Source organism: Candoia aspera, chromosome 3, assembly GCF_035149785.1.
Source record: "Candoia aspera isolate rCanAsp1 chromosome 3, rCanAsp1.hap2, whole genome shotgun sequence".
NCBI classification, from domain to species: domain Eukaryota; kingdom Metazoa; phylum Chordata; class Lepidosauria; order Squamata; family Boidae; genus Candoia; species Candoia aspera.
The window spans coordinates 45,312,428-45,338,261 of NC_086155.1; the positions used below are offsets into that span (position 1 = coordinate 45,312,428).

At 37.8% G+C, this 25,834-nt stretch overlaps 2 protein-coding genes across 2 annotated transcripts in view; one reads left to right on the plus strand and one right to left on the minus strand.

Moving 5' to 3' along the window:
* The first annotated feature begins 4,623 nt into the window (after window positions 1–4,623).
* TMEM81 (transmembrane protein 81) lies at window positions 4,624–5,970 on the plus strand. Its single transcript, XM_063300088.1, has one exon. The coding sequence runs from the start codon at window positions 5,228–5,230 to the stop codon at window positions 5,954–5,956; it is 729 nt and encodes a 242-aa protein (XP_063156158.1). The 5' UTR covers window positions 4,624–5,227; the 3' UTR covers window positions 5,957–5,970.
* Window positions 5,971–15,660: 9,690 nt separating this feature from the next.
* Window positions 15,661–25,834, minus strand: part of CNTN2 (contactin 2) — a 57,122-nt gene continuing 46,948 nt past the window's right edge. The window contains exons 15-23 of the mRNA XM_063297524.1: window positions 23,922–24,080; window positions 23,657–23,806; window positions 22,387–22,457; window positions 20,325–20,559; window positions 19,774–19,889; window positions 19,275–19,461; window positions 17,791–17,903; window positions 17,213–17,381; window positions 15,661–16,420 (exon numbers count right to left, since the gene is read on the minus strand). Of these exons, the coding sequence (XP_063153594.1) occupies window positions 16,311–16,420; window positions 17,213–17,381; window positions 17,791–17,903; window positions 19,275–19,461; window positions 19,774–19,889; window positions 20,325–20,559; window positions 22,387–22,457; window positions 23,657–23,806; window positions 23,922–24,080 (1,310 nt within the window). The 3' untranslated portion in view covers window positions 15,661–16,310. The remainder of the gene's footprint in view (window positions 16,421–17,212; window positions 17,382–17,790; window positions 17,904–19,274; window positions 19,462–19,773; window positions 19,890–20,324; window positions 20,560–22,386; window positions 22,458–23,656; window positions 23,807–23,921; window positions 24,081–25,834) is intronic.

Here is a 25,834-nt window from a genome sequence, read left to right on the forward strand (position 1 = left end):
AGCTTTATTCAAACAAGTTGTAGAATATTTACTTCAAGATAGCTCTTAATTGATTGAATGATCAATTGATTGTTTGATTAATTGATTATGTGCCATCAAGTCACTTTCAACTCCTAACAACCACATGCTATTAAGATAATGATACTTTTTGGTACACTCAGGTCAGTTTAATTGAAGTACAAACATATTCTGAAAAAAACAATGGATTGCAATGGGCCTCTTCAGAACTGAGAAAATGAAAAATATTGCAAAATATATAGTATACAGGCAGTCCTCACTTAACAACCACAATAGGGACTGGAATTGTCACTGAGCAATGCAGTCATTAAGTGATGCACCACATGACTGGACCTGATTTTACGACCATTTTTGCGGTGGCCATAAAACACGTCACTGCTGTTGTAAAGCGAATCATGATGGTTGTAAAGCAAATACATTGTTTCTGATTGATTTTTCAGGTTGGAAGCTGACTGGGAAGGTCGCAAATTGCAATCATGTGACTGTGGGACACTGCAAACAGTCATAAATGCGAGTCAGTTGCCAAGTGCCCAAATCATGATCATGCGGCTGCGGGGGTGCTGGGACAGCCAGAACTTCAAGGACCATTCATAAGTACCACTCATTCAGCACCATTGTAACTTTGAATGGTTGCTGAACGAGTGGTCATTAACCAAGGACTGATTTAAGAACATGTACTGATTTAAGAACATCAGATTCAAAATGTAGCAAAATTCATCTTTTTAGAATTTCTATTGCCATTTATACTTTGGTAGAACTGCCTCTGCTGTGGCTGAAATAGCTGATTTTGCTTAAATTGGATGATTTGTGCCTCATAGTGTTCAATTTTCCTAGCTATTGCTGTTATTTGTTGCTTTATGATTTCCAAAGCTTCAATTTTTCTAGTGCTAAGCCAATACTTTTTTATTAGGCTTGTCTTTATCCTTACATTCTTCAATTTCTGCTCTTTCATGTTCTTTGAATTACTCACATCTGGTCTTAATTATTTTATCTTGACCTCCAATCTGATCTTCCATTTTGGGACTGAATATTATTTTGTTTGTTTTCTAATTTTGATACCCAGTTCTTCTGGAACCACCACTGCTGTACTGTTGTTGTTTATTTGTTTAGTTGCTTCCAACTCTTCGTGACTTCATGGACCAGCCCCACGCCAGAGCTTCCTGTCAGTCAACACCCCCAGCTCCCCCAGGGATGAGTCCATCACCTCTAGAATATCATCCATCCACCTTGCCCTTGGTCAGCCCCTCTTCCTTTTGCCTTCCACTCTCCCTAGCATCAGCATCTTCTCCAGGGTGTCCTGTCCTCATTATGTGGCCAAAGTATTTCAGTTTTGCCTTTAATACCATTCCCTCAAGTGAGCAGTCTGGCTTTATTTCCTGGAGGATGGACTGGTTTGATCTTCTTGCAGTCCAAGGCACTCTCAGAATTTTCCTCCAACACCACAGTTCAAAAGCATCCATCTTCCTTCTCTCAGCCTTCCTTATGGTCCAGCTCTTGCAGCCATATGTTACTACGGGGAACACCATTGCTTTAACTATGCGGGCCTTTGTTGTCAGTGTGATGTCTCTGCTCTTCACTATTTTATCGAGATTTGTCATTGCTCTTCTCCCAAGGATTAAGCGTCTTCTGATTTCCTGACTGCAGTCAGCATCTGCAGTAATCTTCGCACCTAGAAATACAAAGTCTTTCACTGCTTCTACATTTTCTCCCTCTATTTGCCAGTTATCAATCAAGCTGGTTGCCATAATCTTGGTTTTTTGAGGTTTAGCTGCAAACCAGCTTTTGCACTTTCTTCTTTCACCTTCATCATAAGGCTCCTCAGTTCCTCTTCGCTTTCAGCCATCAAAGTGGTATCATCTGCATATCTGAGATTGTTAATGTTTCTTCCAGCAATTTTAACTCCAGCCTTGAATTCCTCAAGCCCAGCATGTCGCATGATGTGTTCTGCGTACAAGTTGAATAGGTAGGGTGAGAGTATACAGCCCTGCCATACTCCTTTCCCAATCTTAAACCAGTCTGTTGTTCCGTGGTCTGTTCTTACTGTTGCTACTTGGTCGTTATACAGATTCTTCAGGAGGCAGACAAGATGACTTGGTATCCCCATACTGCTAAGAACTTGCCACAATTTGTTATGGTACACACAGTCAAAGGTGTACTGTACTGTACTGAAACTGTACTGTACAAAGCTGTACTGTAGGCAAGCTGATTTTTCTGTTTGATAGGTGCTATTTTAATCCTTGCCTTATTCACATCCTTCATTATAGGTGTCAGGTCTTTTCTGAGCACTATTTTCAGTGCTGTCAGGCTTTGTCTTTCTACTGATAATTCTGCATACACCATAATTTTCTCTTAAGTCTTCTTGTCAGTGGGGGTAAGTTCATAGGTTGTTTCAGTGCTGACCTGTACTGGTTCTGTTGTTATTACTTCTTCTATGTTATCATTTCTGTAGTTCATACAAGCTGTTTCCTCTATATTTCCAATTGTTGTTATCTGAGTTTCTTCAACTATTCTACTATTGTTTTTGGATCTTCTATTTTCACAATTTTTCAAAATCTCTTCCAGTTCTGCATCCCTGAATATTTTGTTTCTGGTAATGAATCTCCTTTGATCTGCTAATCATTGTTCAGTGATATTTGAGTCTGGATAAATTCCTTTCCAAAGTTCAAACATTTGCTTTAAGTATCCCTGCTTTGTTAGTTCCGATTTATAATAGGCCATAATGGCGCAGTTTTCAAACACAGTATATTTTTGTCTTGTCTGTGGTGGTGGTTCTTTCAGTAATCCTACAGGGCTAAGCCCTGGTTGCCCAGCCATAGCTCCTGAGTCCCATTGTCCACTTGTTGACAGATGCCCGGGTACTCTAACGCCTGACACAGTCCTTGTTGACCTGGGCGACGACTGATCCAGAATAGGATTCTTTTTCTGTTTTCTCACCATAGTTAGTGGGTTGATGGATACACAGTCTGGCTCTTCTTCTGAGACCTGTCTGGCATGGGTGACCCTTCCGGTAGATTACATTACCTCCAGCATAGCTCTCAACCTCATCAGAGCATCACAAGCCTCTCTCCCAGAAATTACTATATAAATGATTAATGTTTTGCAGATGATTACATAATCTGTGATTCTTTTAATATATATTTTAGGTACACAAGGTGGTTTCCATGGAGGGATGATGATGATGATGATGATGATTTGCACCTGTCCCTTGAAATTGCCATTCCTGAGAGAGCAGTGCTATGATTGGGAAAGCATGTTAGAAACTCACAAAATCCTCTCTCATACTTGGTCCTGTATTTTGGAGAACCAATATGGGAGAAAGGAGCAGGTTGGAGTAGTAAGGCAAGACCCTCCAAAGGCCAATTCTGGGCTTAGACCATTCCAGGTATTCAGTTCCTTGAGTCTAGTGCCATAAATCATGCCCCAAACCAACTGGAGGATCACAATGGATATCCAGTTTCTGCCATGGGAGTCATTGTAGAGAAAGGCATACAGTGGATTATTATGTAGATTATTAAATACATATATGATTAATGTTTTGTAGATGATTACATAATTGTGATTCTTTTAATACATATTTTAAGTACACATCAGCTAAGTTTTGATTACTCATATTACCTTTCTGTCACTGGAAGAACTAGCTATTCAAACAACGGTTTGGGTGTAATGCTTTGGCTTTTCAGGATGTGTACAGTTTGATTATAGAATGCTTCTTTGTGACATCACAATTTTAAAACTGACTCCATGCCACAAAGGCGTAAGTAGTTGAATGAGCACTATGAAGGAAAGAACCAGACAAAGAAATTTCTGTCTTAATAGTATCTGGTTAGCATGGAGAATAAAAAAAAAATCCCAGATTTACATGTTCCTAATACCTTTAGTATAAGGTGCATCTTTTTAATCACAAATACTTACAAATGTTTATGATTCCATAAAATTTGGAATTCGTTTAAATTTGAATATATAATGTGGATGTCAGTTTTGTGTAAGTATTGATCCTGCCCCCCCCATCCCAATATTTTCTACATTATGGGATTTTTGGAATAAAATTGTTTTTATGGGAAGGGTGGGCATATCTCAGTGATAGAATTGGGGTTAAAGCATGTCAGTTATCCACCTCCATCATTCTCCTAATGCCCTAAATCAATAGTAGATTTGCTTCCCTCTTCTGTCCTATGAGATCCCCTGTTCCCGGTGACCTGCTCTGCTGAGCAGAACCCTGTAGTTAGAGAATGTTCTTTGTCTGCCAAGGATCCTAGTTTCAATCCCTCACATCTTCAGACAGTAGGACTGAGAGCGATTGGAAAGGATTTGGCAAGCCATTGCAATGGTCTGTCTCAGTTTAAGGCAGCTTGGTTGTTCACAGGGTTGTGTTATTGAATTGAGAAAACATAGTTATAGCATAAATTGGCTTTGTCAGATTCTGTATTTCTAGTCCAAACCAGAGAATTTTAAAAAAACAAAAAGGATAGCCTGTTGCTGGAGCTCACTGGTTCATGGGATACTGATGCTAAGACCTGTATTAAAAATCCCAGATTTACATGTTCCTAATACCTTTGACTAGTATCAAAGTGAAAAGCTAGTGTGGAGCGGTGCTCTCATGATCTCTTTTATCATGACTAAAACATTATATTAATGGCCCATTTATAAGCTGAAACAAAAGATGTACTCACTGATGAAGATAAGTTTCTTAATTTGGCTGCTTCAGGCATCGCACGATCGATTAAGGACCAATGCTTACATTGAAAAATACAAAGAATACCAATTATGTGGAAGAACTTACTACATTCCTCTTATATTTTATTAAGGGAATAATTTTATTTAAATATTTACAAAAAACTTTCCATTTTAAAAATCTCAAAAAAGTTTATAATAAATTTATTTTTAATATATGATAGCAGTTGTACTTCATCACTTGCAGACTGACTTTTATAAGTGTCCACCTTTTACCCCGTTAATAAGTTTCTTTCTTTTGGCAGTATGTCAACAAGTGGTCTTTGAATTTTGTGGATTCTTCATGTCCAGAGATCTGGCTCGGAAAGTGGGATCTATTTTAATCATCAGGAATATTTATTGATGTTTTAAAAGAATGACATTTAGGTCATTTGATCAGACAACTGAATGGCTCCTAAAAGGACTCTTCAGGTATGATGACAGCAGAAGCCTATTTTATTGTTAAATATTAGCATTTGTTTTCTGACTACCTCTTTCCATGGCTTCTGTTGGAACAATTACTATTCCTGTCAAACTGAGAACTGCTACTGCCAGAGTTTTAATCAGTTCCACAAGCTGTAGCGTGACCTGTGGCATGGGTTACAAAGTTGAAGAAACATGTCAGATTGGGCCTAAGAGTGAAAGAAGATACTGTGACATTAAAAAAGTGGAGTGCTTGACCAACTGGATCTGTGGAATGCTCCATTTCACCATTCTTGTGGGTAAGCCTTTTGAATTCCAGTGCTTGTCTCCTGCAGAAATTGGCCCAGAAATCCAGAGCTTCAGTTATTCATGGAGGTTAGCCAGAGGTATCATTACCACTGATGATGCTCTCTTTAAACCGTTCAAGACTACTGGCTTTGTCATTAAGCTTTCCCCAGCCAAGGAATATGATGCAGGGACGTACAGGTGTGATGTGCAGTTCATGAGAACCTATAAGATTGTCAAAAGAATCTACTTTGGACTTCGTGTGATCCCTGGTCACTTGGTGGATCTGAACTTTGACAAATCCTTGACTCTGGAACAGCACTTAGAAAGTGAGAATGAAAAAAACCAGCAGAATGCCACCAGTGTTCCTGTCCAGAAGCAGCAGCAGTCTTGGCGCCAAAGAGCTCTGTTTGTATTTTTAATCGGCATTGGAAGTGGTGCAGTAGGAGGAATCTTGTTGCACAACATTTTCTACTATTTGGTGAAGGTTCCCAATAACTCTGGATATATTGAGGAATAAAACGTTCGTTCTTGCAGTCTTGCTGTATGCTGACTGCTGTCTTTAATGATTTTGCTATATTAATGTTTATGCTTCCAGCTTATTAAGGTTATTTTGTGGTGTGAAATCACATGGTTTCACTTAATTTATTAGAGAACAATAATATAATCTGTTCCTTAATTATTTTAAGTTTCATAAAACATTTTCAAGACAGTATAAAACTTGTAAATCAGTACATCTTTGGGTGTTTGTTCAGTACATGCTTTCCATGTAGAAAACCCTGAATTCAGTTTTCAGGGCTGGAAAGGATCCCTACAACACTGGAATTTCTTCCAAGTCAGCATAGATCAGTTTCTTACAAACTGATACTCTCCCAATGTATTAGGATCACAAATCTCACAAATTCCTAGCCGGTTAGCCAACAGCTAGACTCAGTAGGAATGGTAATCCCTCCCAGTTTGGGAAGAACAGTGTAAGATAGAGATAAGCAACTAGTGAGATTGGAACAACCCATTTCATGATCTAATGCAGTGTTTCTCAAACTTGGCAACTTGTGACATGTGGACTTCAACTCCCAGAATTCTCCAGCCAGATAAAGATAAACAAGGGAGGTGGGAGGCACATTCAGACTTACAAGATTCTGTTGCTGTAACCGTATAATAAACAGTATTAGCATTCACAACTTTGGTTTCCTAGTCTGGTTTATCTCAAAGGGCTGACATCAATCTTGCAAGTCTCAATGCACATCTGTCCTCCCTCCCTTTATCTTCTGGAGAGCTAGGGAAGGTCAAGTCTGAGATGCTTTCTCAAATTATAGTTCTGCCTTGGACTCAGAGTTCTTTTGTCTGACCATTGTCTTGGTTGTGGGTCTTCCTCCCATTCTTCAAGGTTATTCCTGCTGGCCATCACAGTTGCTTTAGATGCTCTATTACCGAGTCCATGCCCTTTCCTTACCCGCCTGAACTTTTCTGATTGCAACAGAGCCACAACAAACAGCTGTGGCCTTCAAGCATAGCAATACTGTTTAATAGTTATGTTATATCCCAGGGCATCAACAGGTGTCCAATTAACCTTAAAAGATATGAATCAGCTGGGATATAACATTCATTAGCTCCGGGTCTACCTGGAATCCATACTGAATTGTTAAAGTGAATACTTTCTTGGATATCTTGATCACCAGTATTGAAATTCAGCTTTTATCATGCTCTTGTTATGCCGATCTTTTATTGATTCAATATAATCTCTCTCTCTCTCTCTCTCTCTATATATATATATATGTATATATATATATGAAAATTTTAACAATAGTGAGAACTAATACAAACTAAAGTAGAACAAAAAAGAAAGAGAAAGAGAAATAAAAGAAAAAGTAAAAAAAAAAGTAGAGAAAAAGAAGAAAGATATAAAGAAGTGGCTTCTGATCTTCACAGCAGTTATAAATACAATTAAAGTTTAACCTCTCTCTCTAAGGTTACATCATGACTCTTTCTATAGTCTATCCTCTAATGATTTGAAATAATTTTTCCAATGACTTCTTCATTTTTAAAAAGAGCTTGATACTGCAGTTTCCTAGCATTTTTCATTTGTAATCATGTGAATGAGAACTGGAAGTGGAGAATGTGAACTAACTGATTTACTTGACACCAGAAGTGAAACAATCACTCTGTTTATTTTCCTGTCAATCTTTGGGTTTGTAAGATGTACACAGCCAACCCTGTGTTTCAGACTGAAGGCTTGTTAAAGGTTAGATTAAATGGAAGCAGAAAAACAGAACATTAAAGTGTAGCTCAACAATATCTTAACGTATACATAAATTCACATAACATACTAAAATGGCCATGAAGAAATGGTTTTGGATAGGGAACGTTTGGTAATTTAAACCCTGAGATTAGAAAGACAGAAGGGAAATGGATAATTGCCCTATTTACCAGCAGTACCTGAGGTGGACAATTGGAGTCAAATTACTCCATTTCCATCCTCTATTCAAACTGTGCTCCTACTTGTTTAAAATAAAAGTCACATTTGGAGAAATTTGCTAGAGTCTTCACAGATCTTTATTTAAGAACTGTGTGCTACCATCGTCAGTAAGTAATATTATAGTTTACTTACAGTGCTTATTTCCTTTTGTTTGCTTTAAAAAATAGCATTCAACAAAATTACTGAGAAAATATTGTTCTATTCCATATATATGGAGAAATCAGTAGAAGAGACCAGGAATTATTACAGGTGGTCATAGATTTCAAGTTAAAAGCAAGGAGTGAACCTAAACTGAGGCTGGCAATGGCAGGTTGCTGTTTGTGTGTTGTGTCAAATCAGCTTTGTAATTGTGTAGACTTTGTGGTTGCTACTGCAACTTTATAGAACACTACATTCTCCTTGTGTCTAAGTAATGGTCACTTGGGAGAATGAGGAAAGATGCCTATTTTTCAATATACGGTATTTACCCAGGATAGCATACATCCATGGTGTATGATGTGGTCTCTAAACCAGGGTGCGCACATGGCAGGCATCTCCTGGAGCCTTATCCAGTCATTCAAAATTTAAAAGAGCTAAGAGCAACTGGCATGGGTGCTGCTCCCCTTCCATCTATAGCCTCCATTAATTACGTAAAAGATCTGAAGGAAAAGTACATTTGTTCGAGTTCAGTCACCAAACTCTGGATGGTCAGGAACCTTGTGATATCAGGTTTCCCCATTACTAGTAGAAAACAGAAGCACCTTTGCTTTAGGTATGCAGCTTATAATGGCATGGGCATCCCTACTGTTCTCTGTACTTAAAAAATTCTAAAGTCTGAAGAGGACTTTTATTTTTACTAAAACCATGAGATTTTCCAGTAAAGCTACACTTTTCCTCCGCTCATTCCTGCTCTAAAGCACTGATTTAGATATATGTAAGGGGCTGTTACAGCATCTTTAAATTTTTCTAGTGGCCACTGAATTGCTTCATAAATCAAACAAGTTCCCATAAAGTAACTTACTGTACATGTCACCATAAGTACTAATTATGTTCCTAAATTTTCTTGGAATTGGATATTTACATCAGATAAAAAAGATCTTAACAGCCAGTAGTGGACAACAATATTAAAAGAAGGTGGACAAAATGTATTTCTACTTTTTAAGATTTAAATAGTGTGGTACATAAACATGATCAAAACAGTAAAAAAATCGTAACAGAATAATGCTGTTAATGTCTTGGTAAACCTAGTAATACTGAGCTTATGTATAAGAACAAATTCTGTACTAGTGACAAAAATGCAGTGGATGAGTTTGCAGTGAAATGAGATTGCCTCATTTTCTTCTGGTCTTAAAAAAGCACTTCCGATAACATTCAATTAAAGTGGGTCTTGATTAGAGTATGTTTTCAGAGAGTTGGTGAATATGACACATGAGATACAGAGAAACCTATTTTTGATCAATGCCGACTCTGCACTATAATGGGAAAATGTTTGAAACAGGCTTCAGTTTTGTGGACTACATCTTGATTTTTGTACTAGAACTTTAAAATCACCAACTGAAACCAGGTGCAAAAATAAAATGGGGTTTTCATGATGCATTTGTGGTTAAATATATACACATAGGGTGCTGTATGCCTGCTTATTTAGAAATGATGGTTATTGGGATGGCAGTTCCTAAATTAAGAAAATGAGATTTTAAGCATGTATTCAGTTCAGGAATTTATTTTCATTATTGAAGCTACATTTGTAGTTCTTTTACATAAAAATCCTTGGCTGGTTTTCTACAAGATCCCTTTGTTTTAGCAGCCTAAAGTATGGAATATTTATGTTAAGTCACAGAAATGGATTTTCAAGTGTACAAAGCACAGTAACTTGAATTGGGAAGGGAAAGTGAGACTGGAAAAGAGTGACTTCCTTAAAACTACCTAATCAGTCCATGGCTTTCAAAAAGGGATTTGCTGATTTGTAGCCTTGGCCACAATCCTATGATTCCTTGAAGGTTATATTTAGGACCATGGTTAGAAGAGTTTGGACCTTAGGATGGGCAGAGGCTTCCCTTAGATAGTCCCATCCTTGAATTTCTCCTGCCAGTCACTCTAGAAATCTCTTCCACTTCCAACATGAGCGTATTTGAAAAGATGGAGGGTGGGATGAGATTTCAAGTTTAGCCCTAACTCTCTGCCAATATGTCAACCTTCCCCAAGATGGGTGCCTTCCAGGCAAGTAGCTGTTACCTTTAGGAACTCCTAAGCCACTATGGCCATTGCTCAGAATTACAGGATTTGAAGTCCATACCTCTGGAGAATATCCATATTGGGAAAAATAGGAATATATGATTTTTCTTCCATTCTTGCAAATGGAATAGAAATCGTTCAAATTATGTGGGGTAGTGAGGTGCTAGAATAAGAATGGAGGCAAAAATATGCCTTCCTTCAACATGCCTTTGAATAACGAAATTTGTCTAGATTTCCTTGCTACTTATAGCAAGCTCCCTGGAACTCAAAAACAAAGAAACACCCTGTAACAACTCTTACAAATCTGCTAACCTCTAAGAAATCTATTAAAGGCCCAAAATCCACTTTCTACTTGTCTCTAGCTTAAAATATTGATACAGCCTAAAATCTGAGTACATACTACACTTTTATTTATATATAAGTTGGGGTATGAATGTAAATGAAACAAAACCAATGTATTTTAATGAATGAGACAAAACAATACAAATTACAAAACAAATGTACATATAAATATATACAAACATATGGACGCAAAAGTAATTACATAGAGCTATAATAATACATCGTATGACTTTATATTGCAAAATGCTGTTTATTTTTTAATTATATTAGACTGTATGTTTGGAATTGTGAGTGACACTCATGGAAAAAAGGTGAACTGAGATATGCTTTCCATTCAATGTATCACTATTAAATTTTACCAGTAGTGTTCTAGAGAGATAGTTGAGAGCTGGGGCAGGAAATATGGGAAATAGATTTATCCACCTTTCACCCCAAGGAAATACTAAGATTTGTAAACGTTAAAAAAATCTGTGGTTTTCGTTTGTCCAGCTTTTATCCCATCAGTATGTTGCCTAAGTAATAACAATCTATTTCATGAATGTAGCCTCTTTTACAAGCAAAAAGTTTGATACAAAGTCAGTTTCTTTCAATCCAAGCACAACTGAAATATTCTGCATTGAATGATGGAATACAAAAAGAGGGCTTCACTACCCTGGAGGAATTCCCTTGGAGCTGTTTTCAACAGTCTAAAATACATTCTACCATGATACATTTACACACCACACAACTGCCTATCTCCTGCATGCTATTAAATAAGAGCATGAAACACCCCAGCCCAAACTGTCCTAGGATTATGATTTACCTTTCTCAATGCCGTCTCTGTGGTATAGACTCCCCCATTCCTTCCAACTGTTCTTTCTACACTGATTCAGTTCTCTTGCTGCTATCCAAAATGTTCTTTCAAGTCAACACAAAGGGAAAAATAAACTACAGTATAGCAAAACAATGTAAGTAACCGGAAAATCCGCCATGGTTTTATACTACTTTTCAGGCTTCAGAGTGCTCCTCAGGCACTGTCTTGGAATTCATAAATAACCCTGTACTGCAAGTCAACATTGTTATTATCTCCCTATTAGAAGTGAGGCACTGAGGTCCAGAGGCTATGGTTTGTCTAAAGCCATCTGCAATGTCTGTGGCAGAGATAAGGGGACATGGTTCACAGGTCAAACTTCTGAGTCATTCATTATACAGTATTCCATTAGCTGTCAAGGAAGAAGCTTCCAAATGGAGAATACTATCTTCACATGATTTTTGTCAGAATAAGTTGACATAAAAGTATACTGTGTCTCATCCCTTAGGTCAGTGTTTCTCAACCTTGGCAACTTCAAGATGTGTGGACTTCAATTCCCAGAATTCCCCAGCCAGCATGCATTTATATATATATATAGCATTTTTAGCCAAGGAGTACGGCATATATCCTCCTACCACACACATATATACCCTTTCCAAGCAAGGAGAAACTATTTTCATATTCTTGAAAAATGGCAACTTTCTACTGCATCAAACACACTAGAACTGGATGACAACAGGACATCTTGAACAAAATGCGAATAGAAAAGTATTGGTATAATACTGATAACACAATACTAGATAGCTTATTCTGTGTTTGTTTTTTCACAGTATTGAAAAAACTGTCATTTCGCAGTATTGCTTTCAGGCTGTAGAACTTCTGAATGCTGCCTCTGCTTAATTTCTAAAACTAGTTTGCTTATATCTGCACGGAATTTGCCCCATTTTTTTCTGGACTTTTGTCTCTGGGCTCCAATCTGTAACTATATGGTAGAGATATTAATGCACTTCATAGGTTCAAGAAGTGAGTGTTAGGTTATAAATTCTCAGATTGAATTTTGGCTAAAATTTATTTTATCTTAGTTCCTTAATCTGCTCTTAGTTTAGTAAGGTACTAGAAGATTATTAGGAACAAGGAAATAGCTTTGTTTTGTTTTTTATCCATTCAACCGTGTCTGATTCTCGGAGACTGCCTGGACAAGTCCCTGCAGTTTTATTGGCAAGGTTTTTCAGAAGTGGTTTGCTATTGCCTCCTTCCTAGGGCTGAGAGAGAGTGGCTGGCCCAAGGTCACCCAGCTGGCTTTGTGCCTAAGGCAGGACTAGAACTCACAGTCTCCCAGTTTCTAGCCTGATGCCTTAACCACTACACCAGACTGACTGTCAAGGAAATAGTAGTTTGCTGCTTTATAATCTGAACAATACCAGTTTGGGCTATAAGGAATTCTGTTTGGACTGCCCTATGGGTATCTTAAAAATTCTAGTTTCTAATAAGCTGAAAACAGGATTCTCCCAGAAAAACCTATAGGGAGATGGAAAAGGTATATTTGGAAAACAATTGAAAGTGGCCCACTTTCAATAGTTTGGAAGAGGTCAGTTTACATTGCAAAACCAAATATGGAGACTTAACAGTGTGCAAACTATTGTACAATATCCTTAATTTCACATGCTAGCAAAATAATGCTTAGGATCATCCAATGCAGATTAGAGCCCTACACAGAAAAAGAGCTGCTAGATGTCCAAGCTGGTTTTAGGAAAAAATGAGGAACATGAGACATTATTGCTGATGCATGCTGGATAACCGAGAAAGCCAAAGAATACCAAAAAGAAGTCACTATGTGCTTCATTGATTATAGAAAGGCCTTTGTGTTGATCACATCAAGCTGTGGAAAGTGCTCAGAAAAATGGGAATCCCAGAACATCTCATTGTCCTCATGAGAAACTTATATACAGGTAAGGAAGCCACAGTATAGACAAAACATGGTGAAACAGACTGGCTTCAGGTTGGCAAAGGAGTGCAACAAGGTTGTATACTCTTTCCTATTTAGCCTATATCCTGAATATATATTAAGGGAATCTAGATTGGAAGATTAACGTGGTTTTAAAACTGGAGGAAGAAACATCAATAACCAGTACTATGCTGATGACACTACCCTGATAGCCAAAAATGCAAAGGATCTGCAAGCCCTAGTAATAAAAGTCAAGAAGCACAGTGAAAAATGGGAGTAAAATAAAATATAAAGAAAGCCAAACTAATGACAACAGGTAGAACAATCAGCCTTAGAATTGACAATGAAGATATCAAAGTGGTGGATAGCTTCTGCCTTTTAGGATCAACCATCAAGAGTAAAGGAACAAGCAGTCAAGAAATATACCACAAACTAGCACTTTGTAGAGCATCCATGATGGTCTTGGAAAAGATATTCAAATACGTCTATATCTACAAAGATCAGAATCATGCAAGCCATGGTATTCCCTGGGATACTATATGGAAGCAAAAGTTGGACTCTGAAGAAGCAAGCTAGGAAGAGTATTGATGCTTTAGAACTGTGGTGTTGGGAAAGACTCCTGAGAATATTGTGGATAACCAAGAAAACAAATGAATGGATCATTGAGCAAATCAATGTGCCCAGAGTTCTCGCTTGAGGCAGAAATGACCAGGGTCAGATTATCCAACTTTGGATATATTATGTGTAGAGCTACTTCTCTGGAGAAGGCTCTAATGCTGGGAAAGGTGGAAGGAAAAAGAACAGGACAACCAGCAGCAAGATGGATAGACTCAGTTACAATAGTGCAGTATGCACAGTTGCATGAGCTGAAGGACCAGGTTAGGGACAGATCCTCCTGGAGAAAATCTATCTATGTAGTCACTAAGAATTGACAATGACTTGATGGCACATCATCATCATAATCATCTGTAGAGTGCATGGGTTAATGTTAATGCTGGGTCATTTTTTAGTGGTGAGGAGCTAAATGGGGGGAAGGGATGATGATGCAGGAAGGATGGGATCAAAGATCTCTACTTTTTTCTGGATCTTTTTCTGCATAAAATTTAGAGCTTTACATTTTAAAAATCTTTTCTAAGGTTTACACTAGTTTCCATGTACCTCCCATTTAAAAATGATGGGCAACACCACACTGAGTCTTGGCTATTATTAATTATGGGGGTTCTGAGGGCCACATAGTCCTTGGGCATCTAGTTATAAATATAGGATAGGACCTTATCCTATATATATATATATATATATATATATATACATACATACATACATACATACACACACATACATACATACATACATACATACATACGTACTCTGGAAAAATTAGGTCTTCAGTTTGTTCTGTGTGTGTAAGATTCTATAAGGGAAAAGACAAAGGAAGCTTCTTTGTACAGTAAAACCTCAATATAATGGATTTAGCAGACTTTAAATTTGCATCCAAACATCTCTCCAAAACAAGACATTAATTCCATCATATCTGAAGTACTGCTAAATTCACTTACATTTATGTTATTACTGTCAGTTTATGTCATTTCTATCACTTTATGTAATCTGTATAATTATCAAATATTGTAAAATGTCATACATTGATTGAAATGATGTATTCAGATTTAACAAACATTCATGGGTGAAGGACATCCCTACCTTACCAAATGGTCTGCTACATCAAGGTTTTGCTGTAGCTGGGAAATTTCCATTCAGAAAAAAAATCAGCAGTCTATTCTGCTGAGTTCAGGAAAGTATAATGTTATTTTAGAAAAGCATAGCAGTATTCCGATATTGGGAATTTCCCCTTCCTTATTGTTCAGATCAGAAACAACTAAGCAGCTGAACACATTGATAGGAGAAGTTAAATTTCTGAAGAACAGTCTGAGAAATTAATACTGTCCTTTGGCAAAATTAAACTCAAGATGTTAATTATTCTTATTAACCAATTCTGAGAATGATCAATACCACACAGAACAAATTTCTAATCAGTGATCAGGCCAATAACCATATCTAACTTGAGGATTTATATATATATATATGGCGTATCATATCAACTCAATGAACTTTTTTTCTCCAGCTTCAAATTCGGCTGATGAACTTTGGGTAAATGATACTGTGTATCTCCTGACAAGGTGGAATAAAAATTCTGCAGTAACTTCCTTGTTCAAATGTCCTTATGACCTGTTTCCAAATCTTTCCTTCCTGCCATAAAACTCCCACTACTGAGGAACCAAAAGAAAATGCAAGAACCAATCAACTGTTTCTGAGTTTGAATGCATAAACCCTGAACCTCTTTGAACAGCACAGATGAAAGATGACAAGAAATGCAAACTAAGTAAAAGCCAAAGTACAAGGCAAATTATTATTATTATTATTATTATTATTATTATTATTATTATTATTATGTTTTTGGTTTCACCAGTGAGCTGTCAATATCCCACTTTCAGCAAACTAGTCTCAACATTGTTTTGTTCATCAAAAGTCTGTGCAGTGTGAGATGGCCGACAGCTTCTATTGGCTTGTCTTCTCCAGCCAGTTGCCTTGAAAAAAGTTTATTGGGACAATATTGCCCTTCAGTAAGTTCCATTTTAACATTCAATACCAGAGTCCTTGGCACAATACTGGCTGCAGTTGGGAATGATATGGAACATGCTTATCCTTTGAGACACCTTCTCTTAGAAGATACGTATTTATTCTTGTTTGTCTTTTTTTTTTTACTGAAAAAAAGATCAAGTTTTAAGAGTGTTGTCACTTTTGCACATGGCTTTGTAAGGCAGAAAAATCTACTGAATACAGTAATATGAAAGACACATCCAGTTTCCAGAGATTATCCCTTGTTTTGTAAGTTTTAAAAAATCTGATTGGTTAAAGACTCATGTCTTGTATGAAATGTTATATATTCTTTAAAAAAGAAAGAAAAAAGTACATTTTCTTCTCAAGTCCTTTTCCACCAGGTACTCTCTACAATCAGACAGTTGTGGTAGAAATTTGTAGTCCAAATGGTGAACTGTTGACTTGCTAGATTATAAAGAATCTTATCGAAATGCTTTCCATTTTAGTGATTAATATCAGAGCTCCGAGGAGCCAGCGAGAGCAAGCATTATTAATGCGTGAGTTAGGGCAACCATTGTATGAAGTACTGGGTGACCTGAAGAATTTTCCACCATCATACTTGTGCCTGCATAAAAAAAAAATAGTTCTGTTGATTTATTTAAAATAAATGACAACCTCCCTTTCTAACAAACAGGAGATATAGCAAATGTGTTATTGAACTCATATTTTACATTTTCTGGCTAGATGTATGAAACCCATGGACTAGTAATATTTGTCTCAAATGTAAATTGAATATTGCAACTCTGTAATTCTTCTCCATCTTAAATTTTAATCTAAGGAGAGAAAAATTCAACTCCTTTATGCCATCACTATTCCATCACTATCCAAGGACCAGGAAACCTAGATTCTTGAAACATGCCAGATGCTCATGAGATGGGTTCCATATCCAATTTCCCTGATTCTGTAATAACTTCAACACTTTTTGTAATAACTTCAACACTTTTTCTACCAACCATGATTCTCTTGAGAAACAGTCATGTACAGCAAATTGGCTGCTGTTCAGAAATGAAAGTGTGGAACTTGTGCTATTATTGATTCCTTAATATAGAAGGGAAAAAACTGGCATTGGTCACCCCAGAAATAAATGTTATTTTTTTTCCAATCATTTATTCTTAGTTTTCCTAATATTACACTAGTTAGGGAATTAAGGAAGAAAGAATCAAGAAAGGGAAAATGAATGTGTTTGCTTTGGAAGACAACAGCTCTTGATCTTGTGAAATCTGGTGAAATGGTGTATCTACTGGAAAAAAATTATTGCAAACCAGTTCAAGATTTTTTACTAAAGTGGTATGCAAATGTTATAAATAAATAAATAAATAAAATACAAAATAACAAGGAAAGGAAAGGGCAGACACACCACTGTTTCTCAGAATGTGCACATCTGCTGGATCACCATCTCCGCCTGGACCTGTTGTCCTAATTTGCACTAGAGCATGAGTTGAATCTTCTTGGACTGGGATTTCAATCCAATTATTGTTGGCTATGTATAGAACAGGAGCTGAGTGTGAATCAGGGCGATACAGCATCTGTGGATGAAAGCACTTTGAGTTTACTGTTAGCTTCTCCTATGTTTTTCAATTTCTTCCTCCTTCTCTTACAAATCAGTACCCAGAAAATTTGCACGAATTCTTCAACAGCCCGAAATATGCCTATCTTGATCCTATGCAAATTTAACAGGAGTTACAATAAGTAAGCCTAGGACTATAGATAGTAGCCTGTAGGTTGAAAGCACATCCTGAAGACCTGCAAAATTGCCAGCAGACACAGAACCAAGAATTTGGTTGCAGAATCTGATCTTCAGTGATTAATGCAGCAACCCCACCACCCCCAGAACTATGTGTTGTTCCACCACATGCTGCACTGATTTGTTATACTGCTCTTTAAAAATTAAGAATCACTCACTCATGGGGAAAAAATGCTACAGATTATAAATACCTTGTAGCCAGTGACAACAGACTCATCTGCTTTGGCAATCACAGGATCCCATTTAATGCTTACACTGGAGCTGGAAAATGTCCAGGTAATGTTGCCAGGCAGCATTTTTGGTGCTAGAAAAATGTAAAAAGTAGAAATTTTTAAGAGGGCAAACAGAAGGCAACCCATAGCTTGAGTATCACAGCCAATCTGGCGAACCACTTCATCCCTCTAAAAACTATTAACATTTTATGTAAGTGACCCATAGATGCACCAAGAAGCTTTTCCTGGATCATTTGAAAAATGGATAGAATTTAAACACATCCATTGTACTGATCTTTACTCCTAGGTACTTCAGCCAGGGCCGCAACTAGGGCGGGACAACCGGGCATGTGCCCCCAGCTACGTGCTGGTGGGGCGCCAAAATGAGTGCTGGGGGGGGCGCCAAAATGGGTGCGGAATCCATGTTTGCCCTGGGTGACACAGACCCTAGTTGCGGCCCTGACTTCAGCAATGAGAATTTTTTTTAAAAAAGCCTTTACATCTGTGTGTGAATTTGTGATTTTCCAGACTGAATGCAGCCACTAACCACATATAGTAGCATGCCAGATCTTTAGCTGTCCCTTTCCTTTGGAAATGTCAGAAAGGCTAAAGCCCAGATATTTACTGAGACTTTTGTGAACTGCAAAACGATGGTTGGCAAACTGCAATGGACTTGGCATGCCATACATTGTGTTTCATCCACCTTTTCTCAGAAGGCAAAGTGCCATATTTCCTATGGAGTTGATAAAAACAATGAATAGAGAATTAGTGATTTCATAATAATTAACCGAAATTTCTGCTGCCAGACTGTGTGTCTAAAGCAGCCTTTCTCAGCTTTTTGACCCTGGAGGAACCCTTGAAATATTTTCAGGCCTTGGGGAACTCCTGCATATTCAGGCTCAAATAAAGACAAGAAGTCACAAAATTATTATATTTGTTTCATGTGTAGGCCTGTATATATGCATTAATGGTGTTCTTAAAGTAAAAATAAAGAATGAAACTTACCTCTTTAATGTGAAGTTCCCTGAATTTGAAATAATTTTTTAAATAAATCATGATCTCCCAGTGAACCCCTAGTGACCGCTCATGGAATCCTGGGTTCCATAGAACCCTGGTTGAGAAACCCTGATCTAAAGGAACCTGGAGTGCATCACCCTCTCTTTGAGTAGACTCAACCTCTTGCTGATATCCCCTGCTGAGCAGGTTCTAGGCTTGTATCTCTGGTTCCAAATGCTCAGAGAAGGAATGCAAAACAAAGGAAAGACACCAATATTGTTTGCATGCTTTGAGAGGCACTCAGAAGTAGCCACACCAACATGAAACAGCAGAGAAATAATACATATTAAAAATAGATCTCCACAGCAAAATGATAGGTCTTGAAAATAATACCCATGAATAATATATGCAACTAAAATACATGAAGAACAGAGGAGTAATTGCTATTCAATCAAATGTTCACTTACGTGGCTTTTTCGTCCAGAAACTGGTGGGGGAGCTTGCTGGCCCAGTCCCCGCCCCATTGTATGCTCTGACTGACACATGGTAATTTGTGTTGGGATGGAGGTCTGTCACATGTGCCAAGTTGACAAGACCTGCTGTTCTCACTCTGTCAGCAGCTTCTTCTTTGTAGCCATGTTTCCAATATCGGATCTGAAGACAGTAATATACATTTCTGTATAGATGAAGGTTCAGTTGAGCCTAAGCAACATTCCTAGCTTCTTAGGCACTGAAGAATTTCTACTGACTTAGCATTACATTATTACACCCGAATAGCCAATATTACCCACTCCACAAGAACAGATTGTGTCATTTTATAAGACAGTTCATACTGAGCCAGAAGACCTTTGCAGATTCAGTGGAGTGGCTTCGTAAGGAGCTGAGACTTCAACCAAACTGCTCCAATTCTTATAGGGAATATTTTACAAGGTTCTACCTTGTTCCAGTTTCAGTCACATCTCTTACCTCATAGCCCAAGAGGACTCCATTCATATCATGATGTTCCACAGAGTTCCAGGAAACATCCATTTCTGTGGCCTTAACTGCCTGGACTGTAATGTTAGAGGGAGCCACTCTTGGTTCTGTCAAAGCAAAACAATTTACTAGGAAAACTTCCTTTACAGGTAGGGCAAATCTAATCCAGTTTGAAAGATCCATAAGATCACGATCAGAAGCCAGACCCTTAGCCCAAAATTAAAAGATAAAGCAGAAGATATCTCTTCAAAAATGCTGTTGATTAACTTTGTTTAATTGCTTTTAGGAGAAATATAAGAAAATTAAATTGATTCTAAGCTAGAATCTGTAGAACAATCCTATAGCTGTCTATAAATTATTGCTTAGAATTGCTGTCTATAAATAATTGCTCAGAATGTATTCAAGGAAATACCTATACTTTCCCAGACTCAATGGTCATTGCACATGATATCTAGGGAATTTCCAAATAGCTCTATATCTGGAAACACCAGGTCAAGAACATCTACTATAGAACTGTTAACATCTTTGTAATCCCAGCCTACCTTCTTCTGCAGAATGCACAACAGATACTAGGCTCTCTGGCCCTTCTCCCTTCCTGTTGAAAGCCTTGATCTTCACTTCGAATGGTGTATAGGGTGCAATGCTTTCATTGCGATAAACATAATGTAGTGATTCTGCATGGGGCACATTTGCTGTCTTCCAGATCTGGGTGCCTTCTTTCCGGAAATAAAGCCTATATCCAAAGTCATCTCCATTTTGGTACTCCCGTTGCATTGGCTGAGATGAAGGTTGTGATATGAGAAAGGGAGAGAGGGGGTGGGTGGGCAGGAAACAACCACTGAGCAAAACAGAAATACTCCACAATACCTGTCTGGTTAAGATTTTATACCACCACCACATATTATAGATTAATGTATGCAATAATAACATGAAATATCCAAATGAGCAAGAGGTAACAATCTGAATTCAGCAACAGTATGTGAAATCAGGTTTCACATATATAGTATATGGCATATATATTTCAATTAATAAGGATTTTACAGAACCATATAATATTCGGGTGGAAAGGAATCCTGGAAGTCATCTAGTCCAATCCCCTGCTCAATACAGGAATCCACTACAACATTCAATCCACATACTACACCTCAATTTAGATACTCCACTACTTTCTGAGATAATCTGTTCCACCATTGAACAACTCTCTGTACTCTAGTCTCTCAGGAATGGTTTTCTGATATCCAACCATAATCTAATTCCTGTAATTTAAACCTATTTTGTCCTGCCCTTACTTGGCACCTTTCAGATTCTTGAAGACTACTATCATGTGTCCCTCCAGTCTTCCCTTCTCCTGTTAAACATATTCAGTACTTCCAATCATTCCTCAGACAATTAGGGGTATTCTTCTAGGTCCCTAATAACCTTGGTTTCTGTCCTCTTGACATGCTCGTCTTTGTCAATGTCCTCCCTAAAATATGATGGTCAAAACTGGACACCATATCTTTAGTATGGTCTCACCAATGCACATCAGGGAGGAATTATTCTCTAGGTTCAGTCCTGACATTGACATTATACTGCAACCCCTTCATCTGTTGGCTCACATTCAATTTAGAATCCACCAAGACAATTTTAGCATATTTTGCTATCCAGCATGGTCCCCTATATCCTGTATTTACATCTTTGACTTTTCCTGCTTAAATGTAGGGCGTTACATTTGTCTCTGTTGAAATTAATCTTTCTGGTTTCTGCCCATAGTTCCAGCTTGTCCAGGTCTTCCTGAATCTTGGTACTGTTCTCTAAAATGTTTGCCATCTCCCCTATTTTTGTGTCATCTGCAAATTTGAAAATTGTATTTTCTAATTGCTCAAGTCATTTATAAATATGTTGAATAGTACAATTCCTAGAACAGAGCCCTTCAGTATGCCAGCTGACACTTCTGGCTTGATGTTGAGCCACTGGCAAACACTCATTCAGTATGATTGTTCACCCAGCTGCATACCCATTTAACGGTAACACAGTCTGGCACACCTTTTATCATATTTTCTACAAGGATTTCATGAGGGATGACTGAATTTATTGTTGAAAATAGCAAACCAATGGCAGGCAAACTCCACCTCACTTCTAACACTTCTCAGAACTTACTAAGCTATTGTAGTGGCAGTCTTGTGGAAGTTTCATAGTGGCTTTTCATCAGAAGGTAATAATACACCATGTATTTTAATATAATTTCTATGAAGGTTTACAGGTGGATGAAAATTTGTCTATCGCACACAATAGTTTTAATACAATATTCAGTATTCAAGTTGAGCAACATATGTCTGCATTCCTATAAAGTTACTCATGCAAAGTTTACAGAGAAAAACTTGGGCCACAAAAAGTGATTTCTCCATGACTACACAATGAAATAAAGGAATTGTAATACCAGGTAACATTTTTTGCTGCTTGACTATTTTAATGTCACATAAGAGTCAAACCTATTTGAAGCAATAGCAACATTCATGTGTTCTGAATGGATGGTTTGTTTACTTGGATGCTCCTAACAGTTCCTATTAAATGGAAACTATATTGCATCAGTTATGAAAATGCCCACTTCTGTGGCCAACTTACTGTCCAATTGATGATGAGTTCCCCTGGTGCTCCTCCTCCTCCACTGAGTCCTGATGGTGCAACAGTAGGGGCTGTTGTGTTCCCAGTAAGGAAGACAGTATGCAAGTCAAATTAGAAAAAAAAGCCAAACAACACTGAAAACCCCATTCATTTAATAAAAATACAGCAATATAGACAGCTGCTCGGCACTGAATCAGATCACTTGTTCATGTAGCTCAATATTGTAGCCACTGATTGGCAATAGGTAAAGGTAAAGGTTTCTCTTGACATTAAGTCCAGTCGTGTCCGACTCTAGGGGGTGGTGCTCATCTCCGTTTCAAAGCCAAAGAGCCGGCGTTTGTCCGTAGACACTTCCCTGGTCATGTGGCCGGCATGACTACACGGAACGCTGTTACCTGCCTGCCGAAGCGGTACCTATTAATCTACTCACACTTGCATGTTTTCGAACTGCTAGGTTGGCAGGAGCTGGGACTAGCAACGGGAGCTCACCCCGTCACGCGGATTTGAACCGCTGACCTTCCAATCGGCAAGCCCAGCAGCTCAGCGGTTTAACCCGCAGCGCCACCACATCCCTTAGGCAATAGGTACCTATTATTTTAGAGAGGGTTTGAAGATGCCCAGATCTGTAGCTGAAACTTTCTGTATTCAAAATATCATGCTGAACCATATCCCCTTCCTTTCACTGCAACATGTGAAAGATAGAACAACAATAATTATGAATGAAATTTGGATTGACTGGTCGTTTGATCTATGAATTGTTTAACATGGTTATTATTTTTGAATACTTAAAGAAGGGATTCTCAAACTATGGGTTGGGACCTCCTGGAGTTTGTGAGCAACTTAGAAGAAAGTCCCCCTTTTTAATGAAACATAAGGCATGGAATTTGAGCTTGGACTTGAGTGCTACTACCTTATGGAATAATTGGTTTTGGAGTGGGGTTACACAAAATAATGTATCATTTTAGGCTGTTGTGGAATCAGTTTGAGAACCACTGACTTAAAGGATAACACTGTTATATCTAAGGAAGCCAAAATACAATGCAGTAAAAAAAATTATAACTAATATTTACTTTTTAAAAAAAAGGATTTTAGTCTATAGGAAAGTATGAAAACCAAATAAATTGTGGCTATAAAACTTAACACTATTTGGCTGCTGAATCCAATGGAAGAAGAGGAGAATTTATATGGGCCATTACCTTACTATGAGAATGCTGATAACATTATGCAGCTGATCCCAGATTTTATTATTTCATATTTTATATATACACACCAGCTTCTTTGGTTCGAATTTTGGTAGATGGCACACTGGGCTCTCCACTTCCAAGGATGTTGCTAGCCTGGACACGGAATTCATAATCCATCCATGGTATGAGATTGATAACTTGGGCTGTCTCTGCATTACCTTCAACATTTGTGGGATCTGTAACCCAAAAGCACAAAAACAGAATAAATAGAGCAACCAGCACTAAAGGGAGAAAAAGTTAACTCTATATTGAAACCTACTCAGGGCAGGCCACTGCCCTTAAGACACTTACTGGTACGCATTTGCTTCCATTGTGGAAAGAGTGGAGTGCGGGCCTGGATGACATATTTAGCTATGGGGCTGTGGTTAGCAGAGCCTTGACTCCAACTTAGCTGTACTGTGGTGTCCTTGATATCCCTTACCACCAATCCCCCAGGAGGGCCTGGAGGACCTACCAAAAAAAAAAAAAAATACATTTAAAAAGTCTGGCTCATGAGATCCATAGAGTTGATGGAGGAAGGAGGAAATGGGAAGATCACTAGCCCATCTCCTTCCTCTCCCATAATGGAACTCTGAATCCAAAGTACTACTCTGAATCCAAATAATAATCCTCAAATTTCTCTTTAACATACAATTTTCAAAGCTACTCCCCTCCCGCCCAAAAATAGAACACAATACATGTTACAGTTTGTCCAGAGTAGGTAGGCGCAGATTTCACAGAGAAATAATCAGATGGAAAATAGCACATATGGCTGAAGAACATGATTGATTATAGCTAATGCATCCCTCACACTACACAAACACCAACCAACCAACCATCAACCATGCACACCAAAAATTGGAACAAATCTTAAAACCAGAGCATGTAACAGTGTAAACTACAGCCACCCAAAACAGGGTAAAAGCAAGCTAAAAAAAGAAAAAAGAAACAACACAAAAATATGGAAACTGATTTCAAAACAAGCATGAAACTAAACTGGAATGGGTAATATACCAGCCACCCTTTATTTGCTACAGAATGTAGTACCCCCCACCCCGAAAGGTCTAAACTACATTACAGAAAAAGTGAATATACTACAGTTCTTTTCATACTTAGAAGCAGCACTAAAAAACATCTGAAATATATAAAGAAGAGCAGGAAGACATATGACAGACTTCTAACCAGCTATAAACAGAGACAATACTATTTTAACACAAAAGACCAAAGGCAGCAAAAATATTGAAAACTGACAAACCATCACAATCCTCCCAACTGCCAAAGGACATAGCATAGTCACCACAGAGAACAGAGTATCCAAAATGCAAAATAAATAATAACAGCAAAACCTATAGCCCAATAAATAATAACCCTATATTAAAGGTAGACAATCAAATTAAGAAAATTTAGAATGCACTAACAAAATTCACAACAGCAATAAAGAATAAAAAGTGATGGATTTATCCTCCCATGCTTCTACAGACCTCCAAAAATACACAGATCTGACATTTTGCTCTGTCCTACCATATTGCTACTAAGGAACCATATATACAACCTATCTAAAGTACAGGACAAGAAACTCAAACACCTAATACATAGCTGTGAACACTTCCCCAGCTTGCCTCTACAATGCCTCAAACATAAATTAAAAGACTTAATAATGGAAGAGAATGGAATAATGATATCATTCAACGTCACCACTCCCTTCATCTTGATTGACCCCAAATCAGCAAATAAGTAATCACAACACACAGAACCTAAACAGATAAAAATCAAAATATCAAAACTTAACGAATTCATAGACCTATGTGCCACCTTGTAGTTTTTGTTTGATGGCCAGATTTATGAACAGACCAAAGGGACCCTGACAGGATCTCCAATCTCAGGAGTGACAGTGGAAGTAATAATGCAATGACTAGATAGTATACTCCTCTCTCTAATTCAGTCCAAACTATGAGTCCACGACATAGATGTCAGCTTCATCATAACCAAAACAGAACAGTTAGAAAATACTGTACATACAACAATCAACCAATACATTCCATGGAATCAAATTCCCCATAGAAGAAAACAGCAACAGAGGACTCTATTTAGACATCTTTATCAGCAGAAAAAGTAATGACATACTATAAAACCAAGACTATTGGAAATGAACACATACTAATGAATTCCTCTACTACAACAGAAATAACCCAACAGCACACACAAGGAGCTGCATAAAGATATAT